Consider the following 26936-nt stretch of genomic DNA (forward strand, 5'->3'; position numbering starts at 1 on the left):
TTGTTTTCACTTTGACTTCTCTTTAGATCTCTCTCCCACCAACTCCTTCTTCACACTTCACTAAACTTCAGATACTTTTTGTTTTTTCCTCAAGATCAACGATAATGGCGGCGTCAACGAACTCATTCCTCATCGGAAACCAAACCCAAATCCCTTCTTTGAAACCCAAATCAATATCCCAATCCTTTATCCACTTCACTAAACCCAACACCATCAACCTCACCACCCGAACCAAATCCGTTTCAATCCGATGCGCTTCCGCTTCAACCACCGTCGGATCCGAGCAGCGAGTCATCAATTTCGCCGCAGGTCCAGCCGCATTACCGGAAAACGTCCTCCTCAAAGCTCAATCAGATCTCTATAACTGGCGTGGATCTGGTATGAGTGTTATGGAGATGAGTCATCGCGGTAAAGAGTTTCTCTCAATCATTCAAAAAGCTGAATCTGATCTCCGTCAGCTTCTCGAGATTCCATCGGAATATTCCGTTTTGTTCTTACAAGGTGGTGCCACTACTCAATTCGCTGCTTTACCTCTCAATCTCTGTAAATCTGATGATTCCGTTGATTACATTGTTACTGGATCTTGGGGAGATAAAGCTTTTAAGGAAGCTAAGAAATATTGTAACCCTAAAGTGATTTGGTCTGGTAAATCTGAGAAATATACTAAAGTTCCAACCTTTGATGGATTGGAGCAGAGTTCGGACGCCAAGTATTTGCATATATGCGCCAATGAGACTATTCATGGTGTTGAATTTAAAGATTATCCTCTTGTTGAAAACCCTGATGGTGTTCTTATTGCTGATATGTCTTCGAATTTCTGTTCTAAGCCGGTGGATGTATCGAAGTTCGGTGTGATTTACGCTGGTGCTCAGAAGAATGTTGGTCCTTCTGGTGTCACCATTGTGATCATTCGAAAGGATTTGATTGGGAATGCTAGAGATATAACTCCGGTGATGCTTGATTACAAGATTCATGATGAGAACAGCTCGTTGTATAACACGCCACCGTGTTTCGGGATTTATATGTGTGGTCTTGTGTTTGATGATTTGTTGGAGCAAGGTGGTTTGAAGGAAGTGGAGAAGAAGAACCAGAGGAAAGCTGAGTTGTTGTACAATGCGATTGATGAGAGTAGAGGGTTTTTCAGGTGTCCTGTTGAGAAGTCTGTGAGGTCTTTGATGAATGTTCCTTTTACGTTGGAGAAATCGGAGTTGGAAGCTGAGTTTATTAAAGAAGCTGCTAAGGAGAAGATGGTGCAGCTTAAGGGACATAGATCAGTGGGAGGTATGAGAGCTTCTATTTACAATGCGATGCCATTGGCTGGTGTCGAAAAGCTTGTTGCTTTCATGAAAGATTTTCAGGCAAGGCATGCTTGATTCTTTTTTGTTTTCTAGTCATCTTGTTGTTTATTATGTAAGCTTTGATGCTTATGATTTTGAGTTTTCGTTCCTTCTTCCGGTACTTGAATTGCGATTGTCTGCGGAATTTTTTCAGTAATAATAATTTGAGATAATAGATTTCATTTTCAAGCAAGAATCATTTACACTTTTATGTTTGTCTGAGACTTTTGAGTTGAGACTGAAAACTTCCAGTGAACAAAATCTTTTATTAGACAACTTATTGAGGAAATGCTGAGATTAGCTTATGATGATAAGCAAGAGCATACAAGAATTAGCTTATGATGGTAAGAAATTTGCATACAAAGATCTCATGATGTGCTGTTAGTGTGTCCTTTCTCTGTATCTCCTGCTGAAAGTGATGGTCCTGTTTTCAAGACACGTAAATAGGTAATTCAGATTCAGATCTTTCAGTAAAACTGTAATTTCAGATTCTTCATAGCAGAGTTCATTGTGAGTGTGCAAGTTACCGTTAGATTGTGCCCCTTTGTAACCATCAGCTACATGTCGAAAGAACTCTTTAGTAGCATCTGCATATTCGTTCAAGAACAGTCACTACTAAATCCCGAGCGAGACATATACACAGAGCCAGAAGTATATAAGAATCTGCAAACTCACCGTGTTTCATTGCTAGAGACGGGTCTTGCTCTTCCATGACCCTGATCAGTTTTGCAGGATTTCCAGCCACCACACTTCGAAAATACAAAGAGGGTTTGTTAACTAAACAAAACAGTGCCAGGTCATGAAGATTTGTCAGATGAATTTTCTCTTTTATACCTATGCGAAGGAACGTCTTTTAACACAAGTGAACCTGCAGCTACCATTGCTCCAGCACCTATGCTTATGTTACCAAGTATAGTCACACAAGCTCCAAGCAATGCACCTTCACCTATCTTTGGGTGGCGATCGCCAGTTTCCTTTCCGGTTCCTCCTAAAGTCACACCCTGTGACAGTGAAAACTCAAGTAGCCTTGAAAAACTGAAAGGAAAATCATGATCTCGGTATTGAATTTACAGGCAATGGTTTGGAGAAGAGACGCTTACATGTAAGATCGAGACACCGTTGCCTATCACAGCGGTCTCACCAATGACCACTCCAGTTCCATGATCCAACAATATTCCCTCCCCAATTCTTGCCGCTATGCAGAAAGAGAATTCAAGTAATATGTATAACCAGCAATCAATTCACCGGTAAACCTGATCAACTATTACAACAGAGAAGGGAAACTGAGAATGTTCAAACAGATGAGAGCAGAGATATGAAGCTCAAAACTCTACCTGGATGTATGTCAATGCCAAAAACCTGAGAGAAACCACAGCATAGATCAGACATTGAGCTCAAAAATGCAGCTCCAGCAAGACTCAACCAAAAGACAATGATCACCAACTACCTCGCTTATTCGGCTTTGCAATGCAAGAGCTAATAGTTTCCTCCCTTCATTCCACAGTTTATGCGCAACCCTATATGCTTGTAACGCATGATAACCCTGAAATGCAAGTGGGAAAACTCTTCATAAGTCACTCATTCCATGTGAGAAATGTTCTGTCTCTCAACTTCGAGTAAAGAATTACCTTCAGATGTAAAATAGCAGAACTATACGACAGACAAGCAGGATCACGATCTTTAAATGCCTGCAAATCATTGAGATACATAAGAAAACAACAAAGATCATGTCTTTTTACAGTATTAGGTGGAATGTTTTACCTGGAGATCATGGCGAATCGAACTCTGAATACCTTTGTCATGCATCATAACACCATAAAATATATCCAAGAGTTGTGTTGCCAACAAGGTTGGGTTTTGGAGACGGTTGGCTAGAACAAACCCTAAAGCTTGCTCTAAACAATCATGTGCTAAGATACCAGCATACAAGAAGCTACTCAAAATAGGCTCTTTCTCTGCCTGAAACGCACAACAAGATTCACCATTATAAGATTCAACATTTCACAAACTGTACTCAAACTTTCTTGTCCTATGTTTGGTTGGATTAAATATCAAGGCTTTCAAAGAGAGAAACAAGACTGACTAATTCTAAACCCTAATGGATACTACTATAACAACTGTGGATTAACATGGAGACGCAAAACCATGACATTTACTTTATCTGAACAAGAATAAGAATCGATGAAGCAGAGAAAGTGTTAGAATTTGAGGGAAACCTCAAGTTTAGCTTCTTCTCTTATAGCATCCCAAATAGGATCAGAACGAGGATCAAGCAAATTCGAGTCAAACTCTGACTTATGAGTTCCCTTAGCGTAAACCTCGAAACCACTCTCGAAAGGAAGCTCATCGCCATTCATATCTCTCCAAGGAGACGATAAAGAAGAATCACAAACTCTTTTTGATTGGACAAAAGAGAGAGAGACGGAGAAAGCAAAAAGGAGGCTACTTTAATGGATATGATGAGAAACTTTGAGAAACCCCTTTTTAATCTATTTTGTTTTCTTAGTGGATTCTCTCGATGGTCGCTGTTGTTGTTTGGTTTCTCGTTGATCTTGTGTTTGTGTTGTGTTCCAGTGTCCACCGCTTTGAATGGTTCTACTTCTACTAATTTCATATCATTTCATTTGTATATATTTTTGTTGGCTTTGGCCTTATCTGGTCGCGACCGTAATTGAGTCCAAGTTCGTAATTGTGATTAGGGTCTCTTTAATCAGATAATTGTTTTTTAATCAAAGAGGGATCGAATAATATTTTTTATAAGATTACTATAGTTCTTAATCGTATACCTCGAGAGGGGGAATATGAATATTGTACAAGGAAGATAGATCCACCATAAATTATGCCAACTTGTCTTATGTTTATAGCATATTTCTCTATAGTATTTATATTAATGTCTCTTGTGACTTGTCGCGTACTAAAACTCCTATATGAAATTGCAAGCATTCAATTTAAAAGTATATATATATCCGTTAAATTGAATTTGAAACTTGTAATGTTTTCCATTCAGTAAATCACACACCGTTCGTTAATCACGAGGCAGCACGACTGTCATTATCTGATGAGTTCCCACAACAGAGAATCATCAAACTCGTCTTGATAAACTTCAACAGATACAATAAAGTTTCAATTTTTTTTGAGAAGTCGAACAACAGCCAAATCAAAGTGTTAACCATGAGATTCTTGTTAACCAAAAGAGCATTCAGAATCTTCAACCCACGTTTCCAGAGACTGTGGTTAACTTCTTCTCCCTTCTCCTCAACCTCAAATTCCGGCGGATTTCCCGACGATTCCGAGCCGGAATCATGGAGAACTATAGAGGGTCTTCTCCGTTCCCCTGCAAATTTCTCTCCTTTATCTCCAATCACGTTCTTGGAGCGATCCGCTAAGGTTTACAGAGACAGAACCTCTCTTGTGTTTGGTTCCGTTAAACACACTTGGTTCCAAACTTATCAACGTTGTCTCCGTCTTGCCTCTGCTCTTACCAATCTCGGAATCTCTCGTGGCGATGTGGTTAGTCTCTTTAAATTGTTCAATTTTCTGCTCTGATTAGGGTTCTCGATTTAGGTTTAGTGATAAAAGAGGAAACTTTTATAGGTTGCAGCTTTAGCTCCGAATGTTCCAGCTATGCATGAGCTTCATTTCGCTGTTCCTATGGCTGGTTTGATTCTTTGTCCGCTTAATACTCGACTTGATCCTTCCACATTGTCGGTTTTGTTAGCACACTCCGAGGCCAAAATCCTCTTTGTTGATCATCAGTTACTTGAGATTGCTCATGGAGCTCTTGATCTTCTTGCTAAATCAGATAAAACTAGAAAAAGTCTGAAGCTTGTGTTGATCTCTCAGTCTAATGATGATGATGATAGTGATGAAGATAGCTCATCTACCTTTGCTTCAAAGTACTCTTTTGATTACGAATATGAAACTCTGCTTAAATCCGGAGATAGCGAGTTTGAGATAATCAAACCGAGATGCGAATGGGATCCTATTAGTATAAACTACACTTCAGGGACGACTTCGAGACCTAAGGGTGTAGTGTATAGCCATAGAGGAGCTTATCTCAATTCTCTTGCTACAGTCTTTCTTCACCAGATGTCTGTTTATCCGGTGTATTTATGGACAGTGCCGATGTTTCACTGTAACGGATGGTGTCTTGTTTGGGGAGTAGCAGCTCAAGGTGGTACTAATATCTGTCTCAGGAAAGTCTCTCCTAAGATGATCTTTAAGAACATTGCTATGCATAAAGTGACTCACATGGGAGGAGCCCCAACTGTGTTGAATATGATTGTGAACTATACTGTGACTGAACATAAACCGCTTCCTCACAGGGTTGAGATCATGACAGGTGGGTCACCGCCTCTACCGCAGATCCTGGCTAAGATGGAAGAATTAGGTTTCAATGTGTCTCATCTTTATGGTTTGACAGAGACATACGGTCCAGGGACACATTGCGTGTGGAAACCTGAATGGGATTCACTTTCGTTGGAGGAGAGAACTAAGTTGAAGGCTAGACAAGGAGTGCAGCATTTGGGTCTAGAAGGGCTCGATGTGAAAGATCCGCTGACAATGGAGACTGTCCCTGATGATGGTTTAACCATGGGTGAGGTTATGTTCAGAGGAAACACTGTGATGAGTGGATATTTCAAGGACATAGAGGCAACACGAAAAGCTTTCGAGGGAGATTGGTTCCACAGTGGTGATCTCGCTGTTAAGTATCCAGACGGGTACATAGAGATAAAAGACCGGTTAAAAGATGTGATCATCTCAGGAGGAGAAAACATAAGCTCAGTGGAGGTTGAGAGAGTTTTGTGCAGCCATCAAGCGGTTCTTGAAGCTGCTGTTGTAGCACGTCCAGATCATCACTGGGGACAGACTCCTTGCGGTTTTGTAAAGCTGAAAGAAGGATTTGATACCATCAAACCCGAGGAGATTATCGGGTTCTGTCGAGATCATTTGCCGCATTACATGGCTCCAAAGACTATAGTTTTCGGGGACATACCTAAAACCTCGACGGGGAAAGTACAAAAGTATCTTCTGAGGAAGAAAGCTGATGAAATGGGTAGCTTGTAATCGCCATGTAAGAAACAAAAAAGCTTAGTCTCTGGTTCATGTGTGTATGTAAGGAAACAAAGATCAGAGAATCATAAAACCACCGCGTGAAAATGAAGAAACAGATCAGCCATGGATATGATTTGGCTATAATTAGATTTGTTACGCGGAAGGCCAACGATTTTGTTATTTTTGTGCCTCAGAAAGATTTTAAGACATTAAAAAAAGAAAGAAGTAGCCAAAAGAATATTCCGCCGTGTCTGAAACGAGTCCATTTCGTAGGAAGATTTCAAAGCACAATCTTACTTATCTGTTTTCTCTCTTCTCTCCATTATAAATAAATCTGCATCCTGTGTTAGAATCTTTAAACAAAACCATCTGACTTATCAACAACAACAAGAGGACGAAGAAGAAGAAGAAGATTGTTACTTTCTTGATCGATAATGGCGTCGAATGAAGCTGGAAGGGCATTGCCGAAATTCGGGGAATGGGATGTGAATGATCCAGCGACGGCGGATGGATTCACGGTGATATTCAGCAAAGCCGGTGAAGATAAAAAGACGGGACGGAGTTCGACGAAGACGAATTCACAGAGGAAACAAGATGGTGATAAACCAGCGGTCAAGAAATGGCTCTGTTTCACTTTTGCTTAATCTTTTTTTTTTGTTTGTTGAGTAAGTTTTAATCCTAAGAGAATGTAGCTTTGAGCCTTATGAGCCCTTTGACAACTTTTGTGTTAGAACATTTCATTTCGTTTTTAGTTATCTAATAAAACAAATTCTGAGGTTTTGTTTCTTAATGATAAATCTCTGCATTTGGTCATTTGGAAATCAACAAAATTGTAGTTGTTGATTAAAGAATTGCAAAAGTCATACAAAAAAGGTCTCTTAGATATTGAGGTGAACACAAACTCTTGAACATGTTCAAAATTCATACAAAATGTGTTCTTCCTTACAAAACCTTTCTTTAATCTCTATTGATTTGGTCTGTAGAACAATGTTCTTGTATGGGGTTTATTGAGAAAACACAGAAGATCTTTCGGTTCTTTAGAGAACATTTTGCGGAAAGATTGTTGTTTTTAGGGCTTTGCCCACAAACTTGTACAGAAAGCAAAGAAAATACTGTGTTGAGGCCTTGAGGGAGAGAGGCTATCGCACAAACTGACTTTGGGCTACCATTCAAAAGCCCAATAGGCCCAATGTATTTCTACGGTTTTTCCTATTCGCTAACGTAAGCAACAGACTACCATGCGCCGTCCTCTGTCCATTTTCAACACAACAGACAAAATGCATCTTCACCCACACTTTGGGCCGATATTAACAAGCCCAATAGGCCCAATGTCTTGCCACGGTTTCTCTCATTTGCTAACGTAAGCAACTAGAGTACACGAGTGTAACTACTATACGCCGTCCTCTGTCCATTTTCAACACAACAGAGTCACAAAAACCTCTGCAAGAACCCTAAAGCTAAAACCTTTTTGCGATCAATCGAAAGAAAACAAAAAATGGGGAAAGTTCCGTCGTCGTTTCGTAGTATGCCGGCGAACTTATTGGTCAGAAAAACAACACCATCTCCTCCAGCGCCGCCGCGAGATTTTCGCAACAGAACCGCCGTGGGAGGAGATTCAGCCAAACTTCCCCAGAATACTCAAGCCCCTCGCGAGCCCTCCTTGAGGAATCCATTCAAGTCACCAAATCTCTCAGACGCTAAAAGCCTCTTCAATTCAATCGCCGCCACTTCACGAATCCCACTCGATCTCAAGTTCCACAACTCTGTTCTTCAATCATACGGTTCAATCGCCGTCGTCAACGATACGGTGAAACTCTTTCAGCATATTTTGAAATCGCAGCCTAATTTCAGGCCGGGACGTTCAACGTTCCTTATCTTGCTTTCACATGCTTGTAGAGCTCCTGATTCGTCGATTTCGAATGTTCATAGAGTTCTTAATCTCATGGTTAATAATGGTTTAGAGCCTGATCAAGTAACTACCGATATCGCGGTGAGGTCTCTTTGCGAAACGGGTCGGGTTGATGAAGCTAAGGATTTGATGAAGGAGCTCACTGAGAAACACTCTCCTCCGGATACATATACTTATAACTTTCTACTGAAGCATTTGTGCAAATGCAAAGATCTTCATGTTGTTTATGAGTTTGTTGATGAGATGAGAGATGATTTCGATGTTAAGCCGGATCTTGTTAGCTTCACTATCTTGATTGATAATGTTTGTAACTCTAAGAACTTGAGGGAGGCAATGTATCTAGTTAGTAAGTTAGGTAATGCTGGGTTTAAGCCGGATTGTTTCCTCTATAACACGATTATGAAAGGTTTTTGCACACTGAGTAAAGGGAGTGAGGCGGTTGGTGTGTATAAGAAAATGAAGGAAGAAGGTGTTGAGCCAGATCAGATTACCTACAATACTTTGATATTTGGACTGTCGAAAGCTGGTAGAGTTGAGGAAGCTAGGATGTATTTGAAAACTATGGTTGATGCGGGGTATGAGCCGGATACTGCTACTTACACATCACTGATGAATGGAATGTGTAGAAAAGGTGAGTCTTTAGGTGCGTTGAGTTTGTTAGAAGAAATGGAAGCAAGAGGGTGTGCTCCAAATGATTGTACTTATAATACTTTGCTTCATGGATTGTGTAAAGCAAGGTTGATGGATAAAGGGATGGAGTTATATGAAATGATGAAATCAAGTGGTGTAAAGCTTGAGAGTAATGGTTATGCTACACTTGTGAGGTCTCTGGTTAAAAGTGGCAAGGTCGCAGAGGCTTATGAAGTGTTTGATTATGCAGTTGATAGCAAGAGTTTGTCAGATGCTTCTGCGTACTCTACACTTGAAACTACCTTGAAATGGTTGAAAAAAGCTAAAGAACAAGGCTTGGTTCCATAAATGGTATCCTCTAGCTGAGCTTTACCGACTTTCTTCTTTATGCAAGTCCATATTTCATTTTTGAAGTAGTGTTACTCCAAAAGCAATGAATTTGTTTCGAAATATGCTGTTCGATTCTTAAGGGACCAGCAGTGATTTATAATAGTAACTTTGTTGGTAATATTATTGTCACTTGAGATTTCTAAAGGTTTCCTTAACACTCGAGTTATTGATTGGGTGAAAGTTGTTGCTGTGTTTCTATATGAACAGTCATATTCTATTATTCTGTTTGTATCAGCTTCTTGCCTTCAGTGTCATGTACTCTGTTCTTATGAGCTATTGTGAATACCATAATTGGTTATTGATCTTGCCTTGGGTTGTTGCTTGAGAGATCAAGCAAATAATATTTGCTTTGACAATTGCAATATCTGTTTGGGGTAAATGAGGCAGAGTATCTGAGTAAAGATTGTTTCTTGTGAACAATTTTGGTTATTGATCTTGCCTGGGATTGTTGCTTGAGAGATCAAGCAAATCATATTTGCTTTGACAATTACGCTATATGTTTGGGGTATTAAATCAGGCAGAGTATCTGAATAAAGAGATCGTTTCTCTTGTTTGGCTGCAAGAAGAGACTATTATCTTCTTGAACAATCTTTTCTTATATGCTCTGTTTTAACACTAAGCAGCCCAAGTGCAGAGTATTTGTGAATTATCAGTTGAATTACAAAGTACAAACCAAATCATTGAGGGGGACAAGAAAACAGAGGACAACGTTAATGGAATCATGAAGAAGATTTATAAGTGGTCAACATTCTGGTATTAGTCTATTTCATTGTTTATGACCAAATTCTAATCATTTGGTGAATAAACTCTTTTGTTTATTTTGATTTCTCTTCTGTCATGTTTCATTATCTAGTGTATTTTGCTGCAACATCTGTTTCTTTGTCTCCCCCATTAAACAATAGAACGCTACGGAAATAGATACATATTAGGAAGAAATGTACGTACCGCGAGGTCCACGAATACATGATTCGCCTACCATCATTGTGTAATCTATCGATTATCATAGCCTCCAGCTTTTTCTTTTAGTATAAGTTACTCCTAGCTGTCATGTTCTTATATATATCTTGCATATCTATGACTATGTACTCTAGAGAATATGAAGGAAGCAATAATAGACAATTATGGAGACAAGATGATAAGAATAATCTGAGAGCTTGCCGTGTTCGTGGTCACAGAGAGATAATTAAACAATGACAATGGTGCAAAGATCCTCATTTTTTTAAGACTTTTAATATTTAAGACAGACACAATTGCTCAAGAGCTTAATATAACTCTTGGAGTTTCCATTATGAGCTAGGTTGCTTATGAAGAAGACTAGTCATTCAACGTAGAGACTCTGTTGAGCAGTATAATTCCGTGAGTGCTAAAAAAGATGTAGCTTTTGTAAAGAAGACATGATTTTATAGTTTCAATCCAATCATATATCTTCTAATATCGATTTATAATTTTATAAATGTAGCGTATAATTAATATTTATAACTAAAGAAGTAAAGAGCATAGCCAAGAAAATACTAAACTCAAACTATATATCACGCCACAATTATAAATCACTTTTGTTTTTTTGCTAATCCCCTATGTGCAAATTAAGTGATGTATAAGGTTATTATACACACATCTTAAATAACTACGTGAATTAAATATTTATCCTGTTTGTGTTATAAATTATAAATTATTGTTTAAGAAAGTATTTGATCAATAACAAAAAATATATGATTTATAACACAAACAAGATAAATATTTAAAAATATATTTCTTAGATAAAAAGAATGAGAACATCACTTAAACAAGATAAATATTTAAAAATATATTTCTTAGATTAAAATAATTTATAGTCATCAAATAAATTACGTAATAACTAAAAATTGTTTTCTTTCTTTCTTTTTTTTGGCTCGACAAACAAATAATATCCGCTAAACTATCATATGTAAACCAAATTTTGGGTAATATCAGAATTTTATCGAAAGAGGATTATGTACAGGATATGAAATCATATATGTTATCAAAATTAAACTAAAAAAAGTTTTAAACTTTAAATGTTCCGTTGTGGTCTAGGCTACTACCTAGTTTTTTTTTTTTTTTTACAGGCTACTGTCTAGTTCATATCTTAGAAACTCGCGTGTCATTAATATCTTAGGAGCATCTCTATTACAAAAGATACCACGTAAAAGCTTTTATGTTGAACATTGAAATTGTAACCAAAGATAGAGGATCAATGCAAATCATCATGAACTTAAGGATATACTCTGGATCGGATGCCAACCTACACCAAAAAATTATTATTATTTTCTTTTGTCAAATATTTAACGTACAAAATAAATTTGTCACAACAAGAGTCGCAGATTTAACATAGTCGAGCAAAAAGACGGAGTGACAATATTATAAATAAATAAAAATCGTAAATAAATTGATTTTTTAGCTATATTGGAATTAAACAATAATGCATTTCTATAATATTATTTTTCTTTACAAAACAATAAAAACATTTTACAGCAAAATATTACTCATATAATTTATATTTTTAAATGTAATTCGAGTAATTAAATTCAAAATATGGGTCATTCTAATAAATTTTCTTTTGTTTATTTGCATAACAAAGTATTATTACGACAAACTTTTCTATCATTTCTTATATAGTATAAGTGAAAAATGCACCTCCCATATAATTTATTTATTTTTCACAAAGCACATGCTCTTTAATTTGTAGCTACATAAATATAGATCCCATAAACTTTTACAATTGAAAATTTGATTCCGTAACTTCTACATTTAACATTATGCATTAGTCTTATTCATAATATGTAAATCTAATTTTTATTTTACTAGTAACAATATTTAATGATTTCTTAATTTTGAATTCTTTTCAATATTGTTAGTGACTCTTCTGCCAGACCCAATACATAGAAAAATCAAATGTTGCAGCAATCAATAAAATGCCGATACAATCAACGAAAGATTCGACTATTTTCCACGTGTCATAACACAAGATGTTGAGGCTAATCAGACAATATAGGTATGATAGGACGAGGCATAATATGGTTGAGGAAGATCTGCATTTCTTTACCTACCGAGACAATTCATAGACCGTTGACATTATTTTAATTTTAGAGTAATCGACTATCTATTAATTATGTGGCGAAACCGGAAGCATAACAGTCGATGACTCATCAACTATGTGGCCAAATTATTACGCAGAATGTGACAATCGACTTTAAAAATTATCATGACAACTCAGAATCACACATTTTGCCCATAACAATCGGACAAAAGTAAAATAATATATATCTTATATTTGTTGAAGTTTTGTTGGTTGATGTTACAAACTTTTATGTTATAAATAGAGCTCGTTGAATAAAATCAGTATAGAGAAACAACAAAACTCAAACCAATATGGTGATGATGATGATCAAGAACCATGTAAGATCTATAAGCTTACAATCAAGATCTCATCCTAGCACAGCAGCGATCGAGGAGTCGCTCGACAAATTTCTTATCACTATGAACACGTCGACAATGGCGTCGTCTGAGTCGGTTCACTCCGGTTTATCGGGGTTGGAGGATCTGTACGACTGTTCGGAAGATCTTCTGAAGATGGGTTCGACGCAAAGGGTGTTGTCGTTTAGTGATGAGAAGAAGAAGAAGAAGAGGAAAGTGAAGGGAGAGTTTATGGAGGAAATGCTTGATGGTTCGTTGAGGCTAATGGATATATGCAACGTCTCGAGGGATCTCATGGTTGAGACTCATGAGCATGTTCTTGGTCTTCAGTCTTGTGTTAGGAGAAGGAAAGATGTCGACGTCTCGGGATATGTCGGGTTTAGGAAAAACATGAGGAAAGAAGTGAAGAAGCTTCTTGGATCTTTAAAGAACATTAATGTAGGGTTAGTGATGAGAGATCATGGTTATGATCAAGACGGTGATATTCATTTCTTGGCCGTGATTCATGCAATGAGACGTGTCGTTTATATGACAGTTTCGGTCTTAAAGTCTTTCTTTGAGTTCTTGTCGGGACGACAAAACGGGAACGACGTAAGGAGCAAGTTGGCTTTAGTTCTCATGAACAAGAAGTTTCATGATCACGATAAGATGGTCAAAAACGAGTTGGAGAATGTAGATTCCGCGATTTGTGGAGATTCTATCTCTCATGATGATCTTCATGAGAAGCTTGAGGAAGTTGAGGTATGGATTGGAAAATTCGAGAAGAGTCTTGAAGGATTGTTTCGAGGGTTGATTAAAACACGAGCCTCGCTTCTCAACATAATCTCTCAATAGGTGTTTATGTAATATTGTCATCTTTGTGGGCATTCAGTTTTAGAGGATTTGCCGGAGGGATACATATTATACAACCATAAACATAAGATTTTGTAATCACTAGTTAATTCATTTTATAAAAATATGTATTCTTTTATAAAAACAAAACAATTTTTTCGTGTACACGTTTTTGTATAATTTGGTATTGATGTTACACATTTGAATCTCGGTTTTTTTCTTTTCTTTCTTTTACGTCAAAAACAAAAAAACTGTACACGATGAAAATGAGGAAAGTGTTGTGCCAAATCACGAATTAGTACCCATGTCTGTTGATGCTCTAACAATTCTTTCCACAAGACCACAACTCCACAAGTAACCCGCGCTATGTTTTCACGGGTATCGACAATGTTCTCAGGTTCCACTATAAACTCATTATCCATTGAGAATTTAGTGCGCAGAGGAGTTGCTTCAAGTTGATTGACCAATACTTTTTTCAATTGTTAGACATAAACACTGAATACAAATCTTTGAACAACCTGACTTAGATCATCCTCATTGCACAATAAAACACAGTTTTTTTTTTTTTTTTTTTTAAATGAAAAATAAAATAAAATGTTATTTAGTGCTTTTAGGAGGAAGACTCACTGTCTTTCATGTCTCTGCAAAGACATTTTCTTACTTTTAAAGACATCACACTTGACTAATAAATGACTCAAATTAAAATAATGTTAATTTTTATAATAAACTATAATAAAGACATCTCTAAAAAAGTCACCAATGAGAATGCTCTTAGGAACCAAATTTTGCATGAGGAAAACTGTTAGCTAAGTTAGGGTCTGGTTTAGAACTCAAGTCCAACTTTCAAAATTTAAAAGAACTAACTTAGTCAGGTTACGGGTTCTTGGGAATACGTTTGTAGTCGAAAGAACTGTTTTCTCGATCGAAATTTTTGGTAAAACATGAATGAAAGAAAGGTGATCTCCGACGAAAAATTAATAACCTAATTTATCATGAGGTTTTGTAGACTAATTTTCTTTTTACTAAAGTAGTGTATTTAAGACTCGGTAATCAATTAACTATGTTCAGAATTTTTGGTTGTTTGGATTGACTTTTGGGTAAAAGAATTTAGAATTGCAAAGAATTGCAAACAATCGGTTTGTTCGGATTAGGTAAAAGCATTCCGAATTGAAAACCTAAGTTTGTCTTGGACCCCTAAAATTTAAGCTTAATTTATCAATTTCGGTACATTTGCAAAGTTCAGTCCAATTCAAATATTCGGTTTAGACCAAAAGTTCGAATAATGAAAAAAAAACATCTGAAAGTTGTGGAATTTTTTTTTAAAGCAAATTGGTAAACCATAAGAACTTCTTTAAAAGTCCACCACATCATTTATCCTTCAAAATCTCCCCAAATACGAAATCAAGCAAGTCTTCCAAAATTTAGAATCTCCAATACACCATGTTGGGAAACAAACCAACTTTTTACATCCGAAGATTATAGATATATTGTCTAATATATCAATCAAGTCCAACTCCAATTAGAAGAAAGTTTTTTTGGAAAAAAGCCCTAAACAAATTTGTGCAAGTTTTACCACTTGGACCCAAAGCGGACAATATCATCCTAATCGAAAAAGTTGGAATGGGCTTGGAGAGCCCAACAACCCTATTTTTTAGAAAACAATAAATTTATTTGCAAAACGACATGAAAATCATCGTACAAAACATTCAAGATATATGATGAATTATTTGATTATTACCACGTCAGTAGTTATGAAGATAAGATTTTACAGTACACGTTGATATAAAGATGAGATTTCGCTGTACACGTCAGTTATTTAGATAAAATTTCACAGTACACGTCAGTTATAAAGATAAGATTTCACAGTACACATCAGTTATAAAGATAAGATTTCACAGTACACGTCAGTTATAAAGATAAGATTTCATTGTACACGTTAGTTATAAAGATAAGATTTCACAATACACGTCAGCCCTAACACAAAACATACTAGGGTTTGATGTGTACCTATAAGTATAGAGGTTTAAAGCAGAATGAGCAAAACAAAAAAATCTTAGAGACTCACGCCGCTTGGAAGAATTCCAAACATTTCAAGAGATCTCTAAGATTTGGCAATCCAAACACCATTAAAACCTAAACAACACAAAATAGTTTTTTTTACCAATCTGTAAAACTGTCTCGATCAGAAACATTTAAAATTTACTCAAACACCATCAAATCCCAATTATTTTCTTTCAACATCATAAACTGCGGTTCCAGACATATCCTCCGACTAAAATCTACCGATATAAATGTAAATCTAGCATAAAATAAATTTCTCTCTGTTAGTTACTTATTTTTATATCATAATTAACATTTCACCGGTTTTCAATGATATTCAATTAGTTCACCTTACAATTTATTCATTTTCATTATATATTTTTTAGTCAGCAAACTGATTGAGCTTTTTCTCAACTCTTTAAGGTTTGAAAGGAAGTAAAGTTGAACTCTCGTGCTCAAAGATCTGCACAGGTAAAAGTTTCTCGACTTGAGCTAGTGAATCCGACCATTTATTCATTTTCATTTTTTATAAGGAAATGAGTGAATTTTGTTTCCCTATAGACTAAAAATGCACTATCCATATTTTATTCTTTAATAGGCCAAAGCATACAAACTATTTGGAGCGTTAAAACAACAATAGTAGCAAAAACAGGGGAGAGAAATGGGTGATTGGTCAAAGCTACCAGAGGAGCTTCTTGGTTTAATTGCTCTCAGACTTTACTCCGTCATCGAACTCATCCGTTTCCGGAGCATATGCAAGTCATGGCGCTCCTCTGCTTCCGGCGTCAACAAGAACCATTCCCTGAGCTCCCCTCTCATCTACTTCAAGCCGCTCCAAATCATTCTCGCTCGCGCACAAGCAAACGGACAAATTTTGAGCAAGTATCATGGCACGGTCCTCTCACGTGCCACATTCTTTCGCGTCACACTCGCCTCCTCTCCGGACCAAGGGTGGTTGATCAAATCAGACACCGATCTCAAATACCGGAATTTCCATCTCCTAAACTGCCTCTCTCGCAAAGCACTAGGACGTTCTCGCAAGCTCATTTCTCTGTCGGAGTTCATAGTCTCCGAGATTCAAGAATCTTATGCGGTTGTAGGCCGCCGCACAAGAGAAACAGCTAGCGAATTCAAAAGAGTGTTTCTTGTCAGAGTCCAAGGAGGAGATCATCGTGTTCTAGTGATCGGCATCGACGGGAAAATCAGGTTCTGGAAAGGAGGAATATGGAACGGAATCAAGAAACAAGTAGCTCAATTCTCTGACTTTGTACTTGACGAAGGTCTTACTTACGCTGTGGATACAAAAGGCATTATGTGGTGGATTAGTTCCGCTTACGACATCATCAGGTACGGAACTAAACTACATGAAAACATCACTAACGGTTCTTGCGGAGAAAAAAGGTTTGTAAGATGTCGTGGAGAACTTTACATTGTAGATCGTCTCATTGACGAGAATCTCCTAAAGAGAAAAGCTGATTCCTATGATGATAATGCCATTGTTCATTTCCGGAATGCTGATTATACCAATGCTGATCTCTGGGAAGATGGTAATGGCAATGATGATTTCTTCGCTGCTCAGGCTCATCGCTTTATCCATGTGCTACACGACAATCTTGGGAATGTAAGTTGTAAACCATTTGAACGTGACCCTCCCAAAACGATAGGTTTCAAGGTTTACAAGAATGATGAAGAACTGTTAAAATGGGTAGAAGTCAAGTCCTTGGGAGATAAGGCGATTGTGATAGCTACCGATGCCTGTTTCTCGGTTTCGGCTCATGAGTTCTACGGATGCCTGCCAAATTCTATTTACTTCACCGACAAAAAGGAAGAAGAGGTTAAGGTGTTCAAGCTAGATGATGGTAGTATCACAACAATGTCGGAATCTGAGCAGAGTTGTTTCCAAATGTTTGTCCCTAGCTTTCTCTAAATCTTGTTTTAGGTCAAAGCTATATTTTATGTATTAAGAGTATTAACCATCTGAATAAAAATCCTTCCCTTTCATCTTCATTTTTGGTATAGACAAAGTGTTTATTCAAATATCTTCATTTTCGATGTCATCACGAAGCATTGACATGTTTCAGCACAGCTTCAGAAGAATGACGAGCAAAGTGCTTCTGCCTTAGCTTCACATAAGGATACCCGAGGAACGACAAGAAATGAGCAGGCTTTGAGAAAGACGTTATCTCATACCATACCTCACCATTTCCATCAAGCTCTATCGAAAACTTTTCTTCTCCAGCGAGTAAATGTCCCTGAAGAGTACCGCTTCCGTAACCGAAATGCGCAGGGCCTTTTCTTGATTTCCGGCTTTCGTCAACATAAACCACTTGTAGAGGAAGCATCACCCATGGAAGAACTTCTTTCACGCAAATGCAAAACTTCTTACCGGTTTCAACAGGTGTTGCAGGATCAACAAATGCCCAATCCATACCAAAATGCCTGCAATTAGAAATCAATGAGAACAGAACCGATTGATGTTCCATTGATTTGAGATGATAAAAAGCAAAACATACTTCCAATTCTGGAGAGCTTTTTTGCCCTTCTCATAACTCTCTCTACCAGAACCGACTAAAACACGAGCATGATTGATCAAGAATCCATCTTTATCAATCTCTGAATCTTCCTTAAGTTTAGCAATAGACCTAGACGAAACTCCTCTGTACTTGTTGTCATAATTGAAGGTTCCTGTTCTGGGATTATAAAAAGCACAAACTCAGAGAGAGAGAGAGAGCTTTCTAGTGCTCAAAAAGATATTGTTTTTTTCTTTCTAAGTAACGATTATGCTGATTCTTACTTGTTGATGACTTGTTGCTGTTGCTCGGAAGATGGACGGCCCCAACTCAAGAACACCATCTCTTCCACTGCAATTGAAGCAGACCCAAAAACAGTCACCGGCTGATAAGTAAGTGAATCAGTTGTTTGTTATGAAGGTAAATTATAAAAATCGGAACTTTGAGCTATTATTCGAATATGGGAGATGTTAAGAGGTGTAGAGAGAAGAAGAACCTGCAAATCTTAAATTCATTCGGTTAGTGGAGCTCCAGAGATTTATTATCCTAATCATGATGTCGTTTTTTTGCATAGCCAAACGGCACGGTGTCCGTTATTAATTGTTTTAAACACATAACCCGAAAGTGTTTTGGACACTTTCTTTTTTCTTCTTCTTTTGAGATGGAGAAAGATAGTAATTGTTGTGTCATTTTTGAGATGGAGAAACACAAATACACAACTAATTAAATGGTTCGTGCATAATCTAATGAATATGCAACTCTATTAAACTTCCTTTCTTATGAAGGTAAAAAAAAGAGGAAAACGTAATAGAGCGTTTCTAATTTCTAAGTGGAAAGGAATCAAAGAGTAACTAAAAGGAGAAAAACAGTCTCTAAGGTCAAAAACTAGGTCAAGCAAAAAAGAAACTGTACAAGGCAGGCCAGAAAATAATGCCTTGAATCGTGTAACTGTTGATGATCAGAAGAACTAGTAACGGGGCTTTCTGAAGGGAGTAAAGAAAGATATGCAGTGCTTGTCCTTGCTAGGGTCCTCATCTCCAACCTGCTTTGTTTTCACCACATCCTGCTCTGAGATTCTCGCCCTTGTAAGGTGTTTTTTTTACTCGGGAGATCACACTACGACGTTTACCTCTTTCATTATCTGTTGTAGCATTTCTATGATTTCCTCAAACAGTGGTCTCTGTTCTGGGTCTTGATGCCAGCATCTCTCTAGAAGCCCCTTCACTTTTGGGTGTGTTTTCTTTGGGATTTTGGGTCGAAGCCCCTGAAAAAAAGCAACTTCAATTTATTAGCCTCTGGATCTGAAGGAAGATAAAAACCTGAATGACTCAACATTCTTCTCTAAGAAGCAGCATACCTTTTGGACAACGCCAACAGCTGCTTGTAGTGGAGTCAAGAAAGCATATGGGATCTGTTTTCATTTATAAATGCATGATACGTCAGTATCTCTCTAACTAGCATGAAAGATTCAGACAGAGGATTTTAAGTAGATAGATCCCTTACGTCACCAGTCAGAAGTTCCCATAGCACTATCGCATAACTGAACACATCTGCCTTGTGATTGTAAGGTTTGTGCTCAATGACCTGGGTTTTCGCAAGTTTATTGTCAAAGTAAGAATGCCAGATCAAACTAAGAACTCCAGAAGCTTATTTTTCCACAAACACATAAGCCTGATCAAGATATTTGAGGTATGAAACTCATACATACCTCTGGAGCCATCCACCGGTATGTCCCAGTTTCAGCAGTCATGACCCCTGATTCAATCTGCACTCTGGCAACTCCGAAATCAGCAACCTTGACAAGCTGCTCAAAATTATCCAAGTTAGAATGTGGCGATTCTAGTAGAAATAAAAGAGGTTCATAGAGACAAAGGATAAAGAAACGCTTGCAGAATTTAAGTTCAATGGTTTAAAGACTACACTATGAGTCTATGAATAGCCAGAGAACAAGTCTTACTCCATGTTCATCCATAAGAAGATTCGCAGTCTTAAGGTCCCTGTGAATAATGTTGTTTTGATGCAAATAGCTCATTCCTTTTGCGACATCAAGTGCAACTTTGAGTAAAGTTTGAAGTTTGAAAGCGCATTTCTGTTTGTGAAGAAAATCATATATGCTCCCTCGAGCCATAAACTCTGACACAAACATAAAACCAGTAAACTCAAATGACATGTTTTTGTGATAACAACTTAAATTCACATCTACTAAGAACTTACCAGTCACTATACAGAGGGTTGGAGATCTTGTGCATGCACCCAAAAATTGAACGACGTTTTTGTGTCGAACTTTCCTACAGACAGTAAAAGCATCAGTAACAAATGACAATGAAGCAAGCATGTTGGTTACTTAATACATCAAAAGAGGTTTAATGTAGGACAAGGACTGACAAAACACAAGCCTACTCGTGAATATAAATGTCAGACAAAGGCATCGTTGATGCCAGTCAGGCATGTTTCTGTATATAAAACTATGAACTACTATGGGAATATTCACATGACGATGAGAATTAACTACACCGACCTCATTATAAAAACTTCTTGAGAAAATTCTCTCAGCATCTCATTGTTTACACGATCAGGCTTGAGAAATTTGATAGCTACTTCCTGACTGCAATAAGTGCCTCTATGCCTGTATAGTCATCAAAAACAAATTACTCTTAACTTTTAAATAGAAACTTACAGTTTACAAAACGAGCTTATATAACGATAATACTCACAGATCCCCATATGAACCAGATGCCACTTTCTTTTCAATTTTGAGCTGAGTCACGTCGATTTCCCACTCATCAGTTCCATCCGTGGGTATTTCAATGCAGGCGGGTATAAGCTCATTGCTTGATTTGTCATGCTCAAAGAAAGAAATAGATTTCTGTTTTGAACCAGGTTGATCCTGTAGAACAGCCAGCAGAAAATAAAGTGAGGTTACAACTGTCAAATTTTTGAAGTAAAAAAAGCAACAAAACATAGCAACAAGACCTATGTCTAGTATAATAACACTACGGTAGGGCATTGCATCCTCCAAATTCATAGTGAGAAAATACCTTAAGCTTCAGTATTTCTTTGCTCAATGCATCTCTTAGGCCATCAGTTTCCTATAATTCCAAAGTGCATAAGTTTCTCAGTTAGTAATAACAGAGACAGAAAGGAATTCAAGATCTTGTTAAGTCATTCTTGAAAAGTTAAAATCACCATACCTCCTGAGACCAACCGTCAACTACAAAGACATCTAAAGAGAAACCATCTACAGTGGAAAAAGCATGAGCCTCTTGTATATTCAGTCCAAGCTCACCAAGCAGGGAAGTTAGCTGAAACAGAAAACAATTTTCTCACTCAACTAATCGCAGATATGGAAGAAATACCCACCCATCCTCTACATGACAGTGTGTAACGAAGCATAAACTGTGGCACTGTTTATGCAAGAAACAGTGATGTTAGACTAAGAATTACCAACCTGGCTAAGGAGTTTCGGTTTATCAATGGTTGAAAAAGTGATCTCGTGCATCGGTCTGCATGAATATACAACATAGTATAACATGAGTGCACATGGAACTAAAATTAAACATGACACAAGATACGAATAAATACAAAAACATAATGACCAACAAAACAAGAAGTCTCACCGTGTAGACAATGTTGCATTCACAACACTATCAACATCTTCAACAATTTTACTTCCCTGAGTAATAGCCTCAAAATTTGGAGAAGAACCAAAAGTTGGAGGAGCAAGAACCCTTTAGACAGAAAGAAACGGCATTTGATTAAAAAAACAGATTACAACAATGCCATAAAAATGTTCAAGATTGATCACAATTTAATATAAATCTATACCCCGGTCCGCTTGGTTGGTGAGAGCTTTGAGCATCTTCCTCCACCGCAGGGTCAGAGTCAGCAGAGATTCTGGGAGAAACCTGCAAGAAGAAAGAGAAACCAATTAACACAACAAAGCAAAAAACTTTCTTACGAAAGCTTTCAGGATCTTAGATTACCTGTACACTTCGAACTTCAAAGACAGGCCTAGTAGCAGGATCTGCAGCCAATTTTAGCAATCTCTGATGTGTGAGAACATCTTCCGCTCTCTCGACTTTAACATCAAGAGCATATCTGCAACAACATGCAAGAATAATGCCAAATGCAAAACTCAGAAATCAACAACACACCAAAGAAAACTTGATTCAATAAAATCGTTTCTGGATCAAGACACGTGTTGAGAAACGCAAAAGATCAGTCACTGTCGATGAACATATACAAAACTTCGAAACAAAATTGAATAATCTAAGCGAAAGAGATGAAATTTCAAGATACAACTACGCCCTAAAGCAAAACCCTTATCCACAAAATCGAATTTGATCAAGCCCAAAAAAAAGAAACGAAAGAAGAAAGAAAAAAACCCTAATGAATGTAGAAGATTATACCGAGCAGGAAGACGATTGAAATGGAGCCAAAGTTGATCCTCGAAATCAGGAAGAGTGGCTTCTTCGTAATTAGATTCTTGAAGTCGCTGTAAAACCTCACTATAGACATCAAGTTTCATCCGGTAATGTCTAGGGTTTTCTTGTGACGGCGAAGCAACGACGGCTCTGCTACCGCAACTCTCCGACTCATCTTTGATCGTCATCGGAAAACAAAAATCCACGGCGGCGGATCGGTAAACAAACAAAAATGAAATCTCTCAAAATCAGTACAAAAGACGAATGATCTCAGAAAGAAAGATCCAAGATTCCAAACAGAAAATAATGTGAGAGAGAGAGAGAGAGGATTCTTATAAACGCGAGATAAAAAAAAAAAAAAAGAGAGATTTTTGGGCTTAGAGTGAGGAGAGGAACGTTACTGTGTGTGGTGTTACACGTAGGGAATTGCCACGTCATCATTTGTGTGATTCTGTTTTCGTTTTTGTTTATCTAAAAATTAATTTAAGATCACGTCATAATTAGTGTTTTTATTTTAGATAACACTAATGATGGGATTTTATTGTATTTTTTTAAATTGATACTATGATATGATAGGTTCAATTAATGTGTACATTTAATAAAAAGGAAGAAGAATAGGCTTAAATTGCTTTTAAATTTTTTAAGAAGTAGTTGAAATTAAATTAAATCGATTGGTTCAATATGTCAACTATACCACTCAACACAATGACCATACTTGTATTACTTTTTGTCGAATAGTAAAACAATGGGAATATCATAATCATCCCAGCTACTTGGAGCTCAAAATTTTGAATCTATCTCTTGTAACAGTTGTAAATCTTTTTATGTAGTGTGTCGTTGTTGATTAGTAATATTATAAACAAAAAGAGTTTTCTTTCTCATCCGTTAGGTTAGGTCAAACATATTCTTTTGGAAGCAATGGCCAATGGATATTTATTGGTGTAACACAATCTTGACCTAAACCAATGGTGTTGTTAATAGGAGTCTAAATAGTTAGGAAAAATGCTTTGTGTGACATTTTCTAATTATGCAATTAAGAATCAAGCAAAACCAAACATAACTAGTGGAAGAAGAAATGAGGAAGTTTGAAAGAATTTTCCATACCAGCTGAGGAGATACGAAAAAGAAAAGAAGTTTTGATTAGTAAATTAAATAACTTGGTATCAATGCAGTATAGAGTTTAATGTTTTAATAATTATTAATCAAAAAAGCCGTATCAAAAATGTATTTTCAAATTTTTTTGTACTACTATATTTTATCTAGAGGTATCAAGCGGATCAGAAGGTATAAAATAATCATTGAAAAAAAATTGTCATTATTTTTTATCACTTTCAAACTATTTTGAGGGTATACTGCTCGTAGATAATCGGATACTCCATAAGAAGATAGTCGATCAACCGATCTTCTTATGGAAGGATTGTTACCAATGTTCGATTCTCTCATTATCCTTTTCTATTCGGCTCAGACGAACCTACATTACAAAGAATGAAAGAAAATTCTTGGAAAACAAAGAGCTCGAGTTACCACAAAATTCGATAATACAATATGCAAATTTAAATTTAGATAGTAACACAACTGCGAGATTAGCATAGAAATATTACATATCTTGATATAGTTTTCATCTACAAATATATATGTTTGTTTTTCTTCATAGTGGAGTTACTTTATTAGAAATAAATACAAAAATGAGTATCATTTGGTTAGAAGATTCAATGAATGATAATTCTACTATTTTTATGTTAACTTATTAATATGTTTTTGAATTGAATGTGTTGTTAATTATCCCCCTTGCACAAAATAAGTGGTCCATGAGCATATTAATATTTACAATATCACTGCTTGTTGTAATTTTATAATACTAATAACACAGTTAGCGAATTAGATTTGTCGATGATACCCGACATCATTAATGACAACTTCAAAACAGTGACTGTATCACAAATTATTGGACAAGAAGTTTACCTTACTAATAATTGTGATTAATTAAGTAATCAAGAAGGAGAAGAAGAAGCAAATTGAGATTTGAGGACAGAGGAATATGCTGACATTGATTTTGCACAAAAAAAAAATGCTGACATTGACATTTATTTTATAAATACTAATAGTGCACATGTGTCATGTGTGATATATAAATACTGTATGTAGGAAATTTTGCCTTTTGGATTTGATCAAATTGGATTTTAAATAGATTTTGGCACGACGGAAGACGAAATGTGGTAGAAATCATATTTCTAGATTTCAAGTAGATTTTGAAATTTGCAACGTTGCAAGGCAACAAATTTATTTTGACTGTTTACGTCTCTTTTTGTTAGAAAAATTTCAGAAAATGTTTGATGAATATAATAAAATAAGCAAAAAAAAAAACTTGTTCATTTTTAAGAATTTATTAACCAAGCAAACCAAATCATTACTAATTCAAATATCACTCTGCTTAAATAGTGTCACACTATCACCATTACTGTCACAAATCTTACTTAACAACAAAACACATACAGTGGAAACTCTATAAATTAATACTCGATAAATTAATAAATACAATAAAATAATTAATTTTGCTAGTCTCAAGTCGGGCCAATGTAAAAATTAAGCAAAATCGATAAGATAATAAGATAATAATTTTTTTGAAATTTCTATGTAAAAATATGGTTCCAATAATATCATAAATTAATAATCATAGATCTTAAACAAATATTTTAAGACTAATTTTATATGAAACTTTTGTTAAAACTACAATTGCAATTCTTTTTAGATTACAGTTGGTATGATCTCTTTTGTACTCACACAACTCTTTGAGTATTTGATCCATCATATTTGGTTTTGTAACATTTTTTTCTATGAAAAATCATTGTTAAGATTTGTGTAAAGAAAAATTGGATTAAGCTATACGTTAACGTCGTAGATATACGAACACAATATCTTGTAAGAAAATAAATTAAAAAAGTCAAAAATAAAATAAAATATATAACATAATTGAATATACAAACAACAAAATACGAGAAAATCTAAATTAAAAATATTGTTTAAAAAAAAATAATATTGTGTTTTACGTAAATATTCTTTAAATTAATATTTATTAATTTATCTTATTAATTAATATTTATTAATTTATTATATAAATTAATAAAATTATGTGGTCCTATCATTATTAATTTATAGAGTTTCTGCTATATTTATAATTATCGCCCCAAAATAATAAAAACAGTACAGGAAAGTCATTATGAACATCATTACACAAAGCCCATTACAAAATTCGCCCATAAGCCCAATCTAACAACGGCAGAGATTCAGAGTCAGTTCCGACGGCGCTGACCAAAGAAACGCGTCTCTCTCTCTGGAGAAAATTTCCTCACAGAGAAAGAAGAAAAAGACGAGAGACGTGAAGAAGAAATCAGAATTCAGAATTGAGAAGCAAACAATGGCTTCAACGATCTACACTTGCAAAGAATGCGGATCAGATCTGAATCTAAACCCTAACGATTTATTTCCACCGGATTTCTACTTCGAAGCCGGTAACAAAGGAACACTCTCATTCGCCGCCGTCGACGCCGAGAAATTCCGATTCGAGAAAGAAGATAAGATCATGCCTTTCTTCGAAACCCTAAATTACTGGGGAATCCAACGGAAACGAACCAAGATCAAGTGCACTAGCTGCAACCACCTCATCGGTTACATCTACGACGATGGTCCTCCTCTCACTGGTGGTATTGGCCAATACGGATTTGGTCCGAGTCAAGTCATTCCTCGTGCTCCTCGGTATCGATTCAAAACCAAGGCGGTTCAAGTCTCGTCCCAGACTTAGCTAAAGCAGAGGGTTTAATGCTTTTACATAGATATGTATAAACTTGTTAAAAGGGTTAATAGGATTGTAGATGTTTGTTGCTTAAAACTCAGATAGTAAGGTCGTTAGACTTGCCATCGGTCTTGGCGCTTGCTTCAGCGCCAAGACGGATGGCAATACGGAGGTTTAACCGCCTTTTGGAACTGATTTTTGTTGCTTGCTTTTGAAGAAACATCTACAATCATATTCTCTCCTTTGTCTCTTGTCTATTGTAGCTAGTATAGTTAAGATATGTATGTTAAGTATGTTGTTGGCTTGGATTTTGATCATATTTGTAGTGTTTGTGTTTGTTGTGAGTTTGAATCACATGGTTGACTGATTTGTTCAATGATTTGGGACGAATATTTTCGTAGTTTGTTCAATAATCATCGGTTGTTTTGTTTGGTGATTCGAGTTTTGTACGAGGAACTTTAGAAGCTGATTGTTTTAAGAACAAACTCTATCGGCTTAAAGAGAATGTGAAGAACAGAACAAAAACCAATAGTGTTAGTTTAATGGAGGACGTCATTTGAAAATGACGTTTTGGTGATATTGATTGTG

General features: G+C 36.4%; 10 protein-coding genes across 13 annotated transcripts; 7 read left to right on the forward strand and 3 right to left on the reverse strand.

The window, feature by feature from the left end:
- The first annotated feature begins 15 nt into the window (after positions 1-15).
- AT2G17630 (Pyridoxal phosphate (PLP)-dependent transferases superfamily protein) lies at positions 16-1533 on the forward strand. The gene has a single exon (NM_127317.5). It carries the CDS (start codon positions 105-107, stop codon positions 1371-1373), a length of 1269 nt encoding a protein of 422 aa, NP_179354.1. The 5' UTR covers positions 16-104; the 3' UTR covers positions 1374-1533.
- A 12-nt stretch (positions 1534-1545) lies between these two features.
- Positions 1546-3963, reverse strand: ATSERAT3;1 (Trimeric LpxA-like enzymes superfamily protein). Its single transcript, NM_127318.5, has 10 exons — positions 3554-3963; positions 3099-3296; positions 2966-3025; positions 2785-2880; positions 2672-2696; positions 2438-2532; positions 2172-2338; positions 2013-2086; positions 1865-1924; positions 1546-1761 (listed from the first exon to the last, which is right to left on the reverse strand). The coding sequence occupies exons 1-10, from the start codon at positions 3692-3694 to the stop codon at positions 1706-1708; spliced, it is 972 nt and encodes a 323-aa protein (NP_565421.1). The 5' UTR covers positions 3695-3963; the 3' UTR covers positions 1546-1705.
- A 382-nt stretch (positions 3964-4345) lies between these two features.
- On the forward strand, positions 4346-6620 carry AT2G17650 (AMP-dependent synthetase and ligase family protein). Its single transcript, NM_127319.4, has 2 exons — positions 4346-4847; positions 4932-6620. The coding sequence occupies exons 1-2, from the start codon at positions 4509-4511 to the stop codon at positions 6402-6404; spliced, it is 1812 nt and encodes a 603-aa protein (NP_179356.1). The 5' UTR covers positions 4346-4508; the 3' UTR covers positions 6405-6620.
- AT2G17660 (RPM1-interacting protein 4 (RIN4) family protein) lies at positions 6613-7180 on the forward strand. Its single transcript, NM_127320.3, has one exon. The coding sequence runs from the start codon at positions 6827-6829 to the stop codon at positions 7034-7036; it is 210 nt and encodes a 69-aa protein (NP_179357.1). The 5' UTR covers positions 6613-6826; the 3' UTR covers positions 7037-7180.
- A 606-nt stretch (positions 7181-7786) lies between these two features.
- Positions 7787-9744, forward strand: AT2G17670 (Tetratricopeptide repeat (TPR)-like superfamily protein). Of its 2 annotated transcripts, NM_201752.1 has the most exons (2): positions 7819-8932; positions 9039-9625. In NM_201752.1, exons 1-2 carry the CDS (start codon positions 7888-7890, stop codon positions 9041-9043), a joined length of 1050 nt encoding a protein of 349 aa, NP_973481.1. In that variant the 5' UTR covers positions 7819-7887; the 3' UTR covers positions 9044-9625. The 2 variants fall into 2 exon arrangements, with proteins under 2 accessions (NP_565422.1, NP_973481.1); NM_127321.3 differs by having other exon boundaries at positions 7787-9744.
- Positions 9745-12475: 2731 nt separating this feature from the next.
- On the forward strand, positions 12476-13846 carry AT2G17680 (DUF241 domain protein, putative (DUF241)). The gene has a single exon (NM_127322.2). It carries the CDS (start codon positions 12709-12711, stop codon positions 13585-13587), a length of 879 nt encoding a protein of 292 aa, NP_179359.1. The 5' UTR covers positions 12476-12708; the 3' UTR covers positions 13588-13846.
- Positions 13847-15629: 1783 nt separating this feature from the next.
- SDC (ascorbic acid mannose pathway regulator, putative (DUF295)) lies at positions 15630-17551 on the forward strand (the record flags this gene model as incomplete). The annotated part of the gene is made up of 3 exons (NM_127323.3): positions 15630-15877; positions 16048-16095; positions 16223-17551. Exon 3 carries the CDS (start codon positions 16286-16288, stop codon positions 17549-17551), a length of 1266 nt encoding a protein of 421 aa, NP_179360.1. The 5' UTR covers positions 15630-15877; positions 16048-16095; positions 16223-16285.
- Positions 16249-18670, reverse strand: AT2G17695 (outer envelope protein). 3 transcript variants are annotated; one of them, NM_001335554.1, is made up of 4 exons: positions 18631-18670; positions 18419-18485; positions 18138-18314; positions 17386-18063 (listed from the first exon to the last, which is right to left on the reverse strand). In NM_001335554.1, the coding sequence occupies exons 1-4, from the start codon at positions 18647-18649 to the stop codon at positions 17682-17684; spliced, it is 645 nt and encodes a 214-aa protein (NP_001318241.1). In that variant the 5' UTR covers positions 18650-18670; the 3' UTR covers positions 17386-17681. The 3 variants fall into 3 exon arrangements, with proteins under 3 accessions (NP_849965.1, NP_001318241.1, NP_001118341.1); NM_001124869.2 differs by having other exon boundaries at positions 17580-18063; positions 18419-18519; positions 18631-18644; NM_179634.4 differs by having other exon boundaries at positions 16249-18063; positions 18419-18648.
- A 151-nt stretch (positions 18671-18821) lies between these two features.
- Positions 18822-22913, reverse strand: STY8 (ACT-like protein tyrosine kinase family protein). Its single transcript, NM_127324.5, has 15 exons — positions 22544-22913; positions 22118-22232; positions 21960-22039; positions 21752-21862; positions 21583-21637; positions 21326-21436; positions 21173-21223; positions 20849-21021; positions 20653-20760; positions 20349-20422; positions 20092-20267; positions 19843-19938; positions 19638-19718; positions 19492-19545; positions 18822-19398 (listed from the first exon to the last, which is right to left on the reverse strand). Exons 1-15 carry the CDS (start codon positions 22744-22746, stop codon positions 19246-19248), a joined length of 1641 nt encoding a protein of 546 aa, NP_179361.1. The 5' UTR covers positions 22747-22913; the 3' UTR covers positions 18822-19245.
- A 2950-nt stretch (positions 22914-25863) lies between these two features.
- On the forward strand, positions 25864-26721 carry AT2G17705 (methionine-S-oxide reductase). Its single transcript, NM_179635.4, has one exon. It carries the CDS (start codon positions 25974-25976, stop codon positions 26355-26357), a length of 384 nt encoding a protein of 127 aa, NP_849966.2. The 5' UTR covers positions 25864-25973; the 3' UTR covers positions 26358-26721.
- Positions 26722-26936: the final 215 nt, after the last annotated feature.

This window comes from Arabidopsis thaliana, chromosome 2 (assembly GCF_000001735.4).
Source record: "Arabidopsis thaliana chromosome 2, partial sequence".
In the NCBI taxonomy this organism is placed as follows: domain Eukaryota; kingdom Viridiplantae; phylum Streptophyta; class Magnoliopsida; order Brassicales; family Brassicaceae; genus Arabidopsis; species Arabidopsis thaliana.

Coding starts and splice junctions, on each gene's coding strand:
- AT2G17630 (NM_127317.5), top strand. CDS start 105: ATGGCGGCGTCAACGAACTCATTCCTCATCGGAAACCAAACCCAAATC.
- AT2G17650 (NM_127319.4), top strand. CDS start 4,509: ATGAGATTCTTGTTAACCAAAAGAGCATTCAGAATCTTCAACCCACGT. Junction 4,848..4,931: donor GAATCTCTCGTGGCGATGTG/GTTAGTCTCTTT, acceptor AAACTTTTATAG/GTTGCAGCTTTAGCTCCGAA.
- AT2G17660 (NM_127320.3), top strand. CDS start 6,827: ATGGCGTCGAATGAAGCTGGAAGGGCATTGCCGAAATTCGGGGAATGG.
- AT2G17670 (NM_127321.3), top strand. CDS start 7,888: ATGGGGAAAGTTCCGTCGTCGTTTCGTAGTATGCCGGCGAACTTATTG.
- AT2G17680 (NM_127322.2), top strand. CDS start 12,709: ATGGTGATGATGATGATCAAGAACCATGTAAGATCTATAAGCTTACAA.
- AT2G17695 (NM_001335554.1), bottom strand. Junction 18,315..18,418: donor CAGCAACAAGTCATCAACAA/GTAAGAATCAGC, acceptor TTATAATCCCAG/AACAGGAACCTTCAATTATG. Junction 18,064..18,137: donor AAAGCTCTCCAGAATTGGAA/GTATGTTTTGCT, acceptor TTCTAATTGCAG/GCATTTTGGTATGGATTGGG.
- STY8 (NM_127324.5), bottom strand. CDS start 22,746: ATGACGATCAAAGATGAGTCGGAGAGTTGCGGTAGCAGAGCCGTCGTT. Junction 21,863..21,959: donor CACCAACCAAGCGGACCGGG/GTATAGATTTAT, acceptor TTCTGTCTAAAG/GGTTCTTGCTCCTCCAACTT. Junction 21,437..21,582: donor AACCGAAACTCCTTAGCCAG/GTTGGTAATTCT, acceptor TTTCTGTTTCAG/CTAACTTCCCTGCTTGGTGA.
- AT2G17705 (NM_179635.4), top strand. CDS start 25,974: ATGGCTTCAACGATCTACACTTGCAAAGAATGCGGATCAGATCTGAAT.